General features: G+C 38.2%; 1 protein-coding gene across 1 annotated transcript in view; it reads right to left on the bottom strand.

Moving 5' to 3' along the window:
- ADGB (androglobin) overlaps positions 1–14,962 on the bottom strand; it is a 181,338-nt gene that overhangs the window by 120,884 nt on the left and 45,492 nt on the right. Inside the window, exons 6-7 of the mRNA XM_061130178.1 lie at positions 9,825–9,964; positions 6,425–6,511 (exon numbers count right to left, since the gene is read on the bottom strand). Coding sequence (XP_060986161.1) covers positions 6,425–6,511; positions 9,825–9,964 — 227 coding nt within the window. The remainder of the gene's footprint in view (positions 1–6,424; positions 6,512–9,824; positions 9,965–14,962) is intronic.

Below are 14,962 nucleotides of genomic sequence, written 5' to 3'. Positions count from 1 at the left end.
GAGCAAGCCTCCAAACTCACAAGCCTGATCGAGATCATCCTCCTATATAAAATCTCTCAGCGACATTCTGTTGCAAATTTCTTAACTTCGTCTGTTTTGCTCCTATACACCTCTCCACACCCTACTCACCTCTCTTCTAGAATCCAGCAGCCAAAATCCACTCCTGCAGATTCATGTGCTTTTCTGGGAGTACACCATGCTGTCTTGTCCTTCCATGCTATTCTTTCTTCTCTGAGTTGGCTTCCCTGCCCCAATAAGCCTCACTAGTTTCAACTAATCCTTTGAGATCACTTTAAGCATTACTTTCTGGGGAAATTAAGCTATATGTTCCTGCACTACCAAAGAATCTTTTACACACTTCTAGTTTAGCCTTTTAAAGTATTTTTAAAATTATTCTATCAACATTTATTCAGATTATACCATGTACCGGTCATGCTGTTTCATTTTTTCTAAGCACTGGAAGTCTCAACATTGAAAAAGACAAAAAAGAGTTCCTATTCTCATACATCTTAGTGGAAGATGGAAGGCAGTGATAACTTCTCAGTGGAAGGTAGTGATAACTTTCATAATGAAAATAAAATAATAAACAATGGGCTATGGAATCATTTGGGAAAGAAATTATTTAAACCGAGATGGCTGAAAAGGCTTTTCTGAGGAGTTGATATTTAAACCTGGTGAGATCTAAGTATTATGACATATCCAGCCAAGTAAATATCTGATGGAAGATCATTTAAGGCATAAAGAAAGAACAGTTCAGGTTAAGACCCTAGGGGATAATGATTTTAGAACATTTGAGAAGCGGAATGAAGATGTGGGTGGCCAGGTAGGGTTTTTTGTTTTGTTTTGTATTTTGCATTTAATACCCCAAAGGCTCTGTAACCTAAGTAGTGCAATCATAATTGAGGTATAAGAGAAGGTTGCAAATTTTATGCAGTCACAAATGGTGGACTGCTACTGCTGCTGCTGCTAAATCGCTTCAGTTGTGTCCGACTCTGTGCGACCCCGTCCCTGGGGTTCTCCAGGCAAGAACACTGGAGTGGGTCGCCATTTCCTTCTCCAATGAGTAAAAGTGAAAAGTGAAAGTGAAGTCGCTCAGTCATGTCCGACTCTTCGCGACCCCATGGACTGCAGCCTACCAGGCTCCTCCGCCCATGGGATTTTCCAGGCAAGAATACTGGAGTGGGGTGCCATTGCCTTCTCCGAAATGATAGACTAGGAAATACTAAAATCAGGATTAAAAGAGATCTTTCTGAATCCAAAACTATGTGTTTTTTTCCACCTACAATGTAATAAATGTTATACTGTGAAAAAGAAATATTCAAACCCCACAGGATGAGACTATACAACTTCTTGAACAGTTAGACTTAACTGTGGGATGGTGGAGTGTTCCATTCTCAAATGAATTACATCAAGTTCAGAAAAATTTGTGGAGAAAAACATCATCTCTTCATTTGAAATTGGCAGACTTCTAATATCCACTCTGTGTTTCTAGTATAATACAGAGAGTTACAATTTTTGTTTTTTATTTTCAAATGATAAGACAGTGCTAACTGTAGGAAAACATGAGGCAAGGTCAACAATTGGAAATCTAGCAATGTCTCCCTTTGGTATTTCTATGAGAGAGGGAAGGGAAAGGGCTGTCTGTTGAAGACATCACAAAACACTTTTCACTCTACTGATTTTCATATGGAAAAAGTCAGCAGTGAACACAATTTGAAACTTCAGTAGTCTGATTCTATTGGACTTCTGTTAAACCATGACCATGACCATGTCCAATGGAGTCCCTCAGGGGCTGTCTTGGCACACGGAATCCTTCGTAGTAAAAGAACCATCCAACTTCTGAACAGACCAATGGCTTTGATCTTACCGTTCTCCTGCTTACCATACCCTTTCCCTCCCTTCTTCTCAAATCAAACCCAGCCAAGAGTAGGGGCTCTGATCAAATCAGAACTTTCTCCAGGAAGCCATGCCCAACCTCTCCCTGCATCCTTGGCAGACAGTGATTTCAAATTAAACATTTCTTAACAATCATTATTACAGTTCCATGACATTCTTTTCATTTAAAATTATACACATATATACACATGAATTAACTCTGTGATTTTACAGTGTAATTGCAATTTTAAATTATATGAATACTGTGGCAGAGTATTCATAATAAAAAATCCTACACATTTGACATAAATCAAAGAGAGTACATATCTTTTACTTTTTGATTATATTTAGAAGTAAAATGATAAATTTGAACATCTGAGTCAGTCTCACTTATTTGTTTAGACTTTTCTCTGCTTCCAAAGGTTGATTGCTAGCTATCATACATATTTCTATATAATATTAAATAATCTAGTGATATGCATTAGGGGAAAGGAACTAGCACTAATTATCTCTCTACCATACATCAGCTACTTTTTCCAACACTCTCACCTTTTCAATCCCCAGAACAGCCAGATAGGATAGGTAATTTTTTACCCCTATTTTACATATGGAAACTCTGGGCCCCCAAAATCATATTACTTGTAAAATTTACATAGCTTGAAGCAGGAAGTATAAAAATGTAAATCTAGATATACAGTTCTGAATCCAAAGCTCAAGCTTCCTTCCCTTATATCATTATTATAGACATTTTATAAGCAATCATATATTCATGCAAATTGAGCATCTAAAATACTACAATTTTTAAATTTAATTTAATTATTAAACTGGTTTTATAATCATGAAAGTATATGAACATTGTTTTTAATTTTCATGCAAAATTTCACTGTATGATTCTAGCAAGAGATTATTCACAATTTTTAATTTAATAATTTCCTAGTCAAAAATTATTTTGATCTCCTGTTTCTTTACCACCCTCTGATAGATGTCTGATGTTTTAATGTCTCTGGTATCTTTATTGCAGGAAAAATTAAAGGAAAATTATAAGTATTCCATCAACATTGAAGATAAAAATTAGTAAAGTCCATGTTTATAAATCCCACCCTCTCTCTACTTCTCCTTACTAACATTGACCATATTATGCCAATAAATATTCTCTTAGGTATCAGAAAATGATTTTCCATGAGAAGATATAAAAGGCTGCCATCTGGACCTTTCTGAAGGCAAAAAGCAAGGTCAGTTCTCTTCCAGGAAAAGGTGTCAAGGAGTTTGTCTACTCTCCTAATTTTTCCCTACAAATATATTTTTTTTTAATTTATTTTTATTATTATTATTTTTTTTTCCCAGTGGGTTTTGTCATACATTGATATGAATCAGCCATGGATTTACATGTATTCCCAATCCCGATCCCCCCTCCCACCTCCCTCTCCACCCGATTCCTCTGGGTCTTCCCAGTGCACCAGGCCGGAGCACTTGTCTCATGCATCCCACCTGGGCTGGTGATCTGTTTCACCATAGATAGTATACATGCTGTTCTTTTGAAATATCCCACCCTCACATTCTCCCACAGAGTTCATAAGTCTGTTCTGTATTTCTGTGTCTCTTTTTCTATTTTGCATATAGGGTTATCATTATCACCTTTCTAAATTCCATATATATGTGTTAGTATGCTGTAATGTTCTTTATCTTTCTGGCTTACTTCACTCTGTATAATGGGCTCCAGCTTCATCCATCTCATTAGGACTGGTTCAAATGAATTCTTTTTAACGGCTGAGTAATATTCCATGGTGTATATGTACCACAGCTTCCTTATCCATTCATCTGCTGATGGGCATCTAGGTTGCTTCCATGTCCTGGCTATTATAAACAGTGCTGCGATGAACATTGGGGTGCATGTGTCTCTTTCAGATCTGGTTTCCTCAGTGTGTATGCCCAGAAGTGGGATTGCTGGGTCATATGGCAGTTCTATTTCCAGTTTTTTAAGAAATCTCCACACTGTTTTCCATAGCGGCTGTACTAGTTTGCATTCCCACCAACAGTGTAAGAGGGTTCCCTTTTCTCCACACCCTCTCCAGCATTTATTGCTTGTAGACTTTTGGATAGCAGCCATCCTAACTGGCGTGTAATGGTACCTCATTGTGGTTTTGATTTGCATTTCTCTGATAATGAGTGATGTTGAGCATCTTTTCATGTGTTTGTTAGCCATCTGTATGTCTTCTTTGGAGAAATGTCTGTTTAGTTCTTTGGCCCATTTTTTGATTGGGTCATTTATTTTTCTGGAATTGAGGTGCAGGAGTTGCTTGTATATTTTTGAGATTAATCCTTTGTCTGTTTCTTCATTTACAAATATTTTTATTTGAACTATGCAGTGGCTAGCTCATCCTGCTGAAAGGATGTTTTAAATGATAGAATCCAAGTGACTAGAACCTGTCTTCAATCTGCTTTAACCTGGACCTGAGAATGCTAGCTTTCTAACATCAGAGATCAGAGATGATCCAAATTGGTGACTGTACTGTGGATTTGATCTTGTAAAAATCAGCATTCTGATTGATAGTATGTTTAGATCTATTGATATAATTATCTCTATGCACCTTCAGTTCAGTTCAGTTCAGTCGCTCAGTCATGTCCGACTCTTTGCGACCCCATGAATTGCAGCACGCCAGGCCTCCCTGTCCATCACCAACTCCCAGAGTTTACTCAAATTCATGTCCATCAAGTCGGTGATGACATCCAGCCATCTCATTCTCTGTCATCCCCTTCTCCTCCTGCCTCCAATCCCTCCCAGCATCAGGATCTTTTCCAATGAGTCAACTCTTCGCATGAGGTGGCCAGAGTATTGGAGCTTCAGCTTCAGCATCAGTCCTTCCAATGAACACCCAGGACTGATCTCCTTTAGGATGGACTGGATGGATCTCTTTGCAGTCCAAGGGACTCTCAAGAGTCTTCTCCAACACCACAGTTCAAAAGCATCAATTTTTTGGCACTCAGCTTTCTTCACAGTCCAACTCTCACATCCATACATGACTACTGGAAAAACTATAGCCTTGACTAGACGGACCTTTGTTGGCAAAGTAATGTCTCTGCATTTCAATATGCTATCTAGGTTGGTCATAACTTTCCTTCCAAGCAGTAGACGTCTTTTAATTTCATGGCTGCAATCACCATCTGCAGTGATTTTGGAGCCCCAAAAAAATAAAGTCTGACACTGCCTCCACTGTTTCCCCATCTATTTGCCATGAAGTGATGGGACTGGATGTCATGATCTTAGTTTTCTGAATGTTGAGCTTTAAGCCGACTTTTTCACTCTTCTCTTTCACTTTCATCAAGAGGCTCTTTAGTTCTTCTTCACTTTCTGCCATAAGGGTGATGTCATCTGCATATCTGAGGTTATTGATATTTCTCCCGGCAATCTTGATTCCAGCCTGTGCTTCCTCCAGCCCAGCGTTTCTCATGATGTACTCTGCATATAAGTTAGATAAGCAGGGTGACAATATATAGCCTTGACGTACTCCTTTTCCTATTTGGAACCAGTCTGTTGTTCCATGTCCAGTTCTAACTGTTGCTTCCTGACCTGCATACAGGTTTCTTAAGAGGTGGGTCAGGTATTCTGGTATTCCCATTTCTTTCAGAATTTTGCACTGTTTATTGTGATCCACACAGTCAAAGGCTTTGGCATAGTCAATAAAGCAGAAATAGATGTTTTTCTGGAACTCTCTTGTTTTTTTGATGATCCAACAGATGTTGGCAATTTGATCTCTGGTTCCTCTGCCTTTTCTAAAACCTATGCACCTTAGTCTGATTAATTTTCAGTGTCAATGGTAATATGTTCAAATCATATGTCTATAACCTTTATGTATGAAACAAAAAATATTTGTGAAATTTTAAGTATGCTTTGCATTAAATGCTCTCTCTTTATACATAGGCAAACAATTTTTATATATCTAGAATCATATGAGAGAAATACTATGTGCTTTGGCTCCAGAAATATTTAGATTCAAATTTTACCTCTAGGTACAATGTACACAGCTTCAGGGAATTCAACTACTATAAACTTCAGTTTTCTCATTTCTAATGATTTACAACACTGAGCTGATAAGGTCATATGGATGATCAAATAAGATCATCTTTTCAGGACTGTGAGTTTTAACGGAATAATATATTAAAGTGCCTAAGGTCTAATAGGCATTTTAGTGTTATTTATTCCCTAGTATGGGTAGCTAATTAAAAGTTGCTTTCATTTTTCTGTACTGAATAAATGTTATGAGAATAAAGGGGTCACCTATAAATATTTTACCATAGTAAATAATTAGCATTGTTTTAATACTTGTAATTCAAATATTTAAGGATTAAATTTATTATATATAAGTAAAAAGAATTAATCCTGCAATTCTCAATAAATTGTATGTAATACTATAACATGCTATTTTCCAAACATTTTGTAAAATGTGGCAATGTTTGAAATTTTCTTTAAGACTAAGAATATTTTAGTTAAAGCAACTTTACTGAGGAAGAAACAAGAAAAATATATGAGTAATTTAATGGTCAAACATACTGGAGAGAAATGACTTCTGGTAACCAGCCCGTGAGTGCATGAATCACTGTGAACTCTCCCAGTTCTCTCCTCTCTGCCACATGGATGCTGAAAAAGCAAAAACACAATGATACCGTCAATAACATTTGAAAACAGGGAGAGGTCTGTAAAAGACAGGAATCTGTAACAAGCAGTGATAAAAGAATGAGTGGGGCTCCCCAGATGGCTTAGTGGTAAAGAATCTGCCTGCTAAAGCAGGAGAAGTAGGAGATTTGGTTCAATCCCTGGGTCAGCAAGACCCCCTGGAGTGGAAATGGCAACCCACTTAAGTATCCTTGCCTGGAAAATTCCATGGACAGAGGAGCCTGGTGAGCTGCAGTCCATGGGGTCACCAAGAGTCAGAACGACTGAGCACACACACACACGCACGATAAGAATAAACGTAGGGGTCCCACTGGTTATAAATGACGGCATAAGAATATACTTTTCCAACAATCAGATGACTTGTTTTGATAAGGCATTTACCCTGATAGCTCAGTTGGTAAAGAATCCACCCGCAATGCAGGAGACCCTGGTTTGATTCCTGGGTCAGGAAGATCCCCTAGAGAAGGGATAGGCTACCCACTCCAGTATTCTTGGGCTTCCCTTGTGGCTTAGCTGGTAAAGAATCCTCCTGCAATGCAAGAGATCTGGGTTTGATGCCTGGGTTCACTGCCTGGGTTGGGAAGATCCCCTGGAGTAGGGAACGGCTACCCACTCCAATATTCTGGCCTGGAAAATTCCACGGGAGGAGCCTGGCAGTCTACAGTCCATGCGGTTGCATAGAATTGGACACCACTGAGCTACTTACACTTCACTTCACTTCATATATATAGATGATACATAATCTCTTCTGTATATTCAACATATTATCATGTTCTTTTAAAAATAAGGCAGTGTCTTTCCTCTTTGGTGTTTCAGTAATTATCATAAAGATTCCTATGAGTCTGTATATTAAACCAGTCTCACACACGGCAGGACAAGATAGGCATCAGACATTTTTGATAAAATCCTTAAATAATTTTTGAGAAGCCGGAAACATCCATTCTATCTTGTACAAAAGAGTGGATCTGCCACTATGGCATAAAGTCAGTGAGACTGTGATTGATTAAATATCACTCTTCTTATTTTAATCCTTTACTTTTAATATTTTTCTGAAGTGATTAGTCTATTTTCAGTAACACACACAAATGCTGTATCTATATTTTGCTCAGGAATCAGAGCTTCAGTTCCATGTTATGCCAGTGGTGGTGACTGATGGTATTATTGGGATACAAGTTTTTTAATTCAGAAAGAAATCTTAGTCACACATTCAATCATTTAGAAATTTATATTGGTTTTTTGTTTGCAGATTATAAACTGTGATGTGTCCACATATCTCCAAGATAACAAATATCTACTGGAATAGATATTCACAGTCCAACCTCCTCTTTGAATAATCATATTTAGGAGGTGACTGTGTGAAGCTCATAAAAGTAATGTTTTTTCCTCTGCACATGTCACAGTGATATTTAACTAACTACTAACTATTAATTTTTAGTGTAGAAAGCTAAAACTCACATTAAGAAATTCACTATCTACTGTAAATTCTGAGAAAAACTTTTGGACAAATATAAATTGGACCATGTAGTGATTTCCACTTCAAGGTCTAAGAAGCATCCTAGATTAAGTCTGGTCCTTTATTCACAAGTTGGATTTGTTTGTTTTTCAAAAATAACCATAATGCCATTTCTCAAGTTGCTTTAAAATTCTACTGTAGCTTTAAGGGAGATAAAAATGCCACTCCAATTATCCGGGTCATGCATTTACTGCTTCACTGGCCTGGTTGCTCTCCTTCTCAGGACTTCAAGTTAGATCTGAGAATTAGGAACATTATTTCCTTTCAAAGATAAACAAACATAGTTGTTACCATTTTAAATGCTTAGTAGTATTCAACTGTCTAAGTGCTTTGAGCTGAGCTTTTTAAAATGATTGAAATTAAGGGTTGCAAACTGGGTAACACAAATCCCAGATAGAAAATTGAGGGTTGGTAACAGAAAAGAGAGATGAAGAGGGTGGCAGTAGGAGGGGCTGTTTTTGTTTGTGTGGCTTTGGGAGAGAAAAAGGAAGCTGAGCCAAAAGAAAACCGCAGAAAAGCAGACCAAGCTTCTGCCTGACATAGCTGTGTATAATAATAGAAGGGGAGGGGGCTGAGCTTTGAGCCAGTGGCTGGAGTGGCCTGTTAGAGCAAGCGGGTGTGTTCTGATGAAAAGGCCCTGCTGTGATAAACTGCAGGCGGGGGAAGGGTAGCACATTCAAGCTGGTGCATTGTGTGTGAGAATTCTCCCATGGATTGGAGACGCACAGTTGCCTTGCCTTGGCAGCTCAGGTATCAAAGCTTTCTTGCATCACTCAGGCCAGAATAAAGCACTAGTGGTTAAGAATGCACCTACCAATGCTGGAGATATAAGAGAGGTGGGTTCAATCCCTGCCTCAGGAAGATCCCCTGGAGAAGGAAATGGCAACCCACTCCAGTATTCTTGCCTGGAAAATTCCATGGACAGGGGAGCCTGGTGGGTTACAGTCCCTGGGGTTGCAAAGAGTCAAACACCACTCAAACAGCTTAGCACTGGCACAAGGACCAGAATAGAAGGACCACAGTCTGCAAGAGGAGGCTGAGACATGTCTTGCATAGGTTGGTGCAGGAATATAAGACACAAGCAGATTTCTCAGGAATATTGAAGGAAACATGCTAGTTTTCATTGTGAATGTATAAAAGGACCAGTGCTACCTAAACCATGAGGAACACATGGACATCCTTCAAAAGAGATTAGATTATCAAGACTAGCAAATGATGGCTGCATACACAGAGCCTAAGACTTTAACTGGACCCAGGATACACTGGAGTAAGAAATGGCAACGCGCTCCAGTATTTTTGACTGGAAAATTCCCATGGACAGAGAAGCCTGGTAGGCTACAGTCCATGGGGTTGCAAAAGAGTTGGACATGACTTAGCAACTAAGCAACAACAACAGGACATATATTCAATAATTAGATGAACCAGTATTTTCCCCTACAAAATAACTTCTTTCTCTCATTAAACCGAAACTTTACTTTCCATGACTGACTTTCCATTCATCATAAGAAAACACTGGATACAGAATCAGTTTTGAGCATTTTTCTTGGGGGAATTTTGTCTCATTGCTGGCTAACATAACACTTCAAACCAGTGGCTTTGGAATGTTTATTGCTATATTAGAAAGTTTACACTGTTTGGAGAAAATGCTTTTTAAAAATGATTTTTTGAAAAATAAAGCTATGCAATATTGATGCATAGTTGTTGTTGCTGCTGCTTGCCATTTTGTTTTTACACAAGTGGGTGATAATTCTTTATTCTACTTACTCAACATTTGCCAGCTTAATGATAGCTTTACACAAAAGCATTGGCCAAAGTTCAAATTCATAGGTTGTAGCTGGAAGCAGTAGATTATTTACTTCATCAAAAGGCAGAAAGTCATCAATAGTTATCTTTCTCCAGCAACCCTAAAGATGAGAAGAAAGGAATATACCATCAGTGATTTACATTATTTTTTCACACACAATCTTGTAAACTGCTGACATTATTATTTATAATTTTTACAATTTTATTTTATTTTATAAAATTTATAATTTTATTTTATAATTATTTTATTTTAGCATCTTATGTCTAATGACTCACCTACTAGTATTGTATACTACTCTGAGAATTTTAGCTTATTATTTTCTTTATTGTAATTAACACATGTCTATATCTATATCTATAGTGTCATTATTTATGAGGTCTTTTAGCACATTCTTGGATGCCCCATCCTACATAATGGAGTAAATTGAACTATTTCAAAAAGCAAAACCAAAACATCATGCAATCATGGATAAGTTTAGGCACAATTAAATAACTATTTGTAGTCAGAATGCAAATTCTCCAAATGTAACTTTAGTAATGATTTTTTATCCTCATAGGCTCAGTGAGATTATACTTCCAATTACCATATACTCTTACTCCTAATTAAAGGTATATTTTGAACATAAAGTTAGTTAATTCTTTATCTAATAAAATCATGATATATTTACCTATATATATCACTTCACACTTAAAAGTTTGAGACAAATGATAAAATTAATGATTGTGAGCTCAAACTCCTTTAAATTGGTTTTACATGTGAGATTTTATTTTGAATTCATTCCTTTTCCCAAGAAACATTTTTCAGCAGTGATACAAGCCTTGTGAACTCAAAGATCTGCATAATACATGGCTTATGCCTATACCATTGAACTGTTTATAGTCTAGAGAGGGAGGGCATATAGGGAAATAATACAAAATGTAATATGTAATATGTTTCAAATGTTCTGGAATAAGATAGGAAAATGTGACTAATTTGCTCAGGAGATGTCTTCACAGGAAGTTGACATTTGAATTCAAGCCTCAACGAACAGTATACTTTTCCTAGGTAGATAGGAACAGTAGGGTGAAAATGTCTTCTTTTTATGACACTTGTAACTGAATTCATACTACATTATTTAGTGGTTATGTGACTTTTTATTTCTTTCCTTGTGGATAAAGTAGGGCAAGACAGGTTTGAAGGAACAGGTATCTAGCTATTCTCTCTTCTAACTTTGGGTGAAACAACTCAAAATAATACACAGTAAAACTGACTGGTTTGATCTCCTTGCTGTCCAAGGGATGAATACATAAATGAAAAGTTGTGTATATATAAATACAAATAATTTTTGCATGTGGAATTTTTGGACCTAACATTTTTGCATTTGGTAATTTTTGGACCTATAAAAGCAGCAGATATTAAGAAGAGGTGGCAAGAATACACAGAAGAACTATACAAAGAAGATCTTCATGACCCAGATAATCACGATGGTATGATAATTCACCTAGAGCCAGACATCCTGGAGTGTGGAGTCAAGTGGGCCTATGAACAAAGCTAGTGGAGATGATGGAACTCCAGTTGAGCTATTTCAAATATTAAAAGATGATGCTGTGAAAATGCTGCACTGAATATGCCAGCAAATTTGGAAAACTCAGCAGTGGCCACAGGACTGGAAAAGGTCAGTTTTCATTCCAGTCCCAAAGAAAGGCAATGCCAAAGAATGCTCAAACTACTGCACAGTTGCACTCATCTCACACGCTAGGAAAGCAATGCTCAAAATTCTCCGGTCAGGCTTCAACAGTACATGAACCATGAACTTCCATATGTTCAAGCTGGATTTAGAAAAGGCAGAGGAACCAGAGATCAAATTGACAACATTTCAGATCATCACCAAAGCAAGAGAGTTCCCGAAAAACATCTACATCTGCTTTATTGACTATGCCAAAGCCTTTGACTGTGTGGATCACAAAAAACTCTGAAACATTCTTCAAGCGATGGGAATACCAGACCACCTGACCTGCCTCTTGAGAAACCTGTATGCAGGTCAGGAAGCAACAGTTAGAACTGGACATGGAACAACAGACTGGTTTCAAATCAAGAAAGGAGTATGTCAAGGCTGTATATTGTCACCCTGATTATTTGACTTATATGCAGAGTACATCATGAGAAACGCTGGGCTGTAGAAAGAACAAACTGGAATCAAGATTGTTGGGATTTCTTTTTGTCTTCTTCTTCTGGAAATCCTATGATTTGAATGTTGGGGCGTTTCACATTGTCCCAGAGGTCCCTGAGGTTGTCCTCATTTCTTTTGATCCTTTTTTCTTTTTTCCTCTCTGCTTCATTTATTTCCACCATTTTATCTTCTATCTCACTTATCCTATCTTCTGCCTCCATTATTCTACTCTTGGTTCCCTCCAAAGTGTTTTTGATCTCATTCATTGCATTATTCATTTTTAATTGACTCTTTTTTATTTCTTCTAGGTCTTTATTAAACATTTCTTGCATCTTTTCAATCTTTTGTTTCCAGGCTATTTATCTGTAACTCCATTTTGTTTTCAAGATTTTGGATCATTTTTATTATCATTATTCTAAATTCTTTTTCAGGTAGATTCCCTATCTCCTCCTCTTTTGTTTGACTTGGTGGGCATTTTTCATGTTCCTTTACCTGTTGGGTATTTCTTTGCCTTTTCTTCTTGTTTAGATTGCTGTATCTGGAGTGGGCTTTCTGTATTCTGGAGGTCTGTGGTTCCTTTTTATTGTGGAGGATTAACCCAGTGGGTGGGGTTAGACGATTGGCTTGTCAAGGTTTCCTGGTTAGGGAAGCTTGCGTCAGTGTTCTGGTGCGTGGAACTTGATTTCTTCTCTTTGGAGAGCAATGGAGTGCCCAGTAATGAGTTTTGAGATGGGTCTATGTGTTAGGTGTGACCTTGGGCAGCCTGTATGTTGATGTTCAGGGCTATGTTCCTGCGTTGCTGGAGAATTTGCGTGGTATGTCTTGCTCTAAAACTTATTGGCTCTTGGGTGGTGGTTGATTTCAGTGTAGGTATGGAGGCTTTTGGACTGTCACTTAGAGAAATGCAAATCAAAACCACAATGAGGTACCATTACACGCCAGTCAGGATGGCTGCTATCCAAAAGTCTACAAGCAATAAATGCTGGAGAGGGTGTGGAGAAAAGGGAACCCTCTTACACTGTTGGTGGGAATGCAAACTAGTATAGCTGCTATGGAAAACAGTGTGGAGATTTCTTAAAAAACTGGAAATAGAACTGCCATATGACCCAGCAATCCCACTTCTGGGCATACACACTGAGGAAACCAGATCTGAAAGAGACACGTGCACCCCAATGTTCATCGCAGCACTGTTTATAATAGCCAGGACATGGAAGCAACCTAGATGCCCATCAGCAGATGAATGGATAAGGAAGCTGTGGTACATATACACCATGGAATATTACTCAGCCGTTAAAAAGAATTCATTTGAAACAGTCCTAATGAGATGGATGAAATTGGAGCCCATTATACAGAGAGAAGTAAGCCAGAAAGATAAAGAACATTACAGCATACTCACACATATATATGGAATTTAGAAAGGTGATAATGATAACCCTATATGCAGAACAGAAAAAGAGACACAGAAATACAGAACAGACTTATGAACTCTGTGGGAGAATGTGAGGGTGGGATATTTCAAAAGAACAGCATGTATACTATCTATGGTGAAACAGATCACCAGCCCAGGTGGGATGCATGAGACAAGTGCTCCGGCCTGGTGCACTGGGAAGACCCAGAGGAATCGGGTGGAGAGGGAGGTTGGAGGGGGGATTGGGATGGGGAATACGTGTAAATCTATGGCTGATTCATAGCAACGTATGACAAAACCCACTGAAATGTTGTGAAATAATTAGCCTCCAACTAATAAAAAAATTTAAAAAAAAAAAAGATTGTTGGGAAATATCAATAACCTCAGATATGCGGGTGACACCACGGTTATGGCAGAAAGTGAAGAAGAACTAAAGATCCTCTTGATGAAAGTGAAAGAGGAGAGTGAAAAAGTTGGCTTAAAGTTCAACACTCAGAAAACCAAGATCATGGCATTTAGTACCATCACCTCATTGCAAATAAATGGGGAAACAGTGGAAACAGTGAGAGACTTTAATTTTTTGGGCCCCAAAATCACTGCAGATGGTGACTGTAGCCATGAAATTAAAAGACTTTTGCTCCTTGGAAGAAAAGTTATGACCAACCTAGACAGGATATTAAAAAGCAGAGACATTACTTTACCAACAAATGTCTGTCTAGTCAAAGCTACGGTTTTTCCAGTAGTCATGTATGGATGTGAGAGTTGGACTACAAAGAAAGCTGAGCACTGAAGAATTGATGCTTTTGAAATATAGTGTTGGAGAAGACTCTTGAGAGTCCCTTGGACAGCAAGGAGATCCAACCAGTTCATCCTAAAGGAGATCAGTCTTGAGTATTCATTGGAAGGACTGATGTTGAAGCAGAAACTCCAATACTTTGGCCACCTGATATGAAGAACTGACTCATTTGAAAAGACCCTGATGCTGGGACAGATTGAAGGCAGGAGGAGAAGGAGATGACAGAGGATGAGATAGTTGGATGGCATCACTGACTCAATGGACATGAATTTGGGTAAACTCTGGGAGTTGGTGATGGATAGGGAGGCCTGGCATGCTGCAATCCATGGGGTTACAAAGTGTGGGACACAACTGAGCAACTGAACTGAACTGACTGAATTTTTGTCACTGCATGTAAATGATGTATATAGGACATTTTTTATTGAGTTTACTCTGTTAGTGCTGCATAATTTTAAAAGACCATCCACATGTTTAATTATAGAATCCTTGTACAGAAAGATGCTTTTTTGTTAAGATAAACATAAGTTAATAAAAGCTACTTTAGAATATATATTGAAGTCGCTCAGTCGTGTCCGACTCTTTGCGACCCCATGGACTGGGGCCTACCAGGCTTCTCCGTCCATGGGATTTTCCAGACAAGAATACCAAAGTGAGTAGCCATTTCCTTCTCCAGGAGATCCTCCCGACCCTGGGGTTGAACCTGGGTCTCCTGCATTGTAGGCAGATGCTTTACCATCTGAGCCAC

The sequence above is a fragment of the Dama dama genome, chromosome 26 (assembly GCF_033118175.1).
Source record: "Dama dama isolate Ldn47 chromosome 26, ASM3311817v1, whole genome shotgun sequence".
NCBI lineage: Eukaryota > Metazoa > Chordata > Mammalia > Artiodactyla > Cervidae > Dama > Dama dama.
Note: the sequence above shows the minus strand (reverse complement) of the source record. Positions and strands in the feature narration are given on the sequence as shown.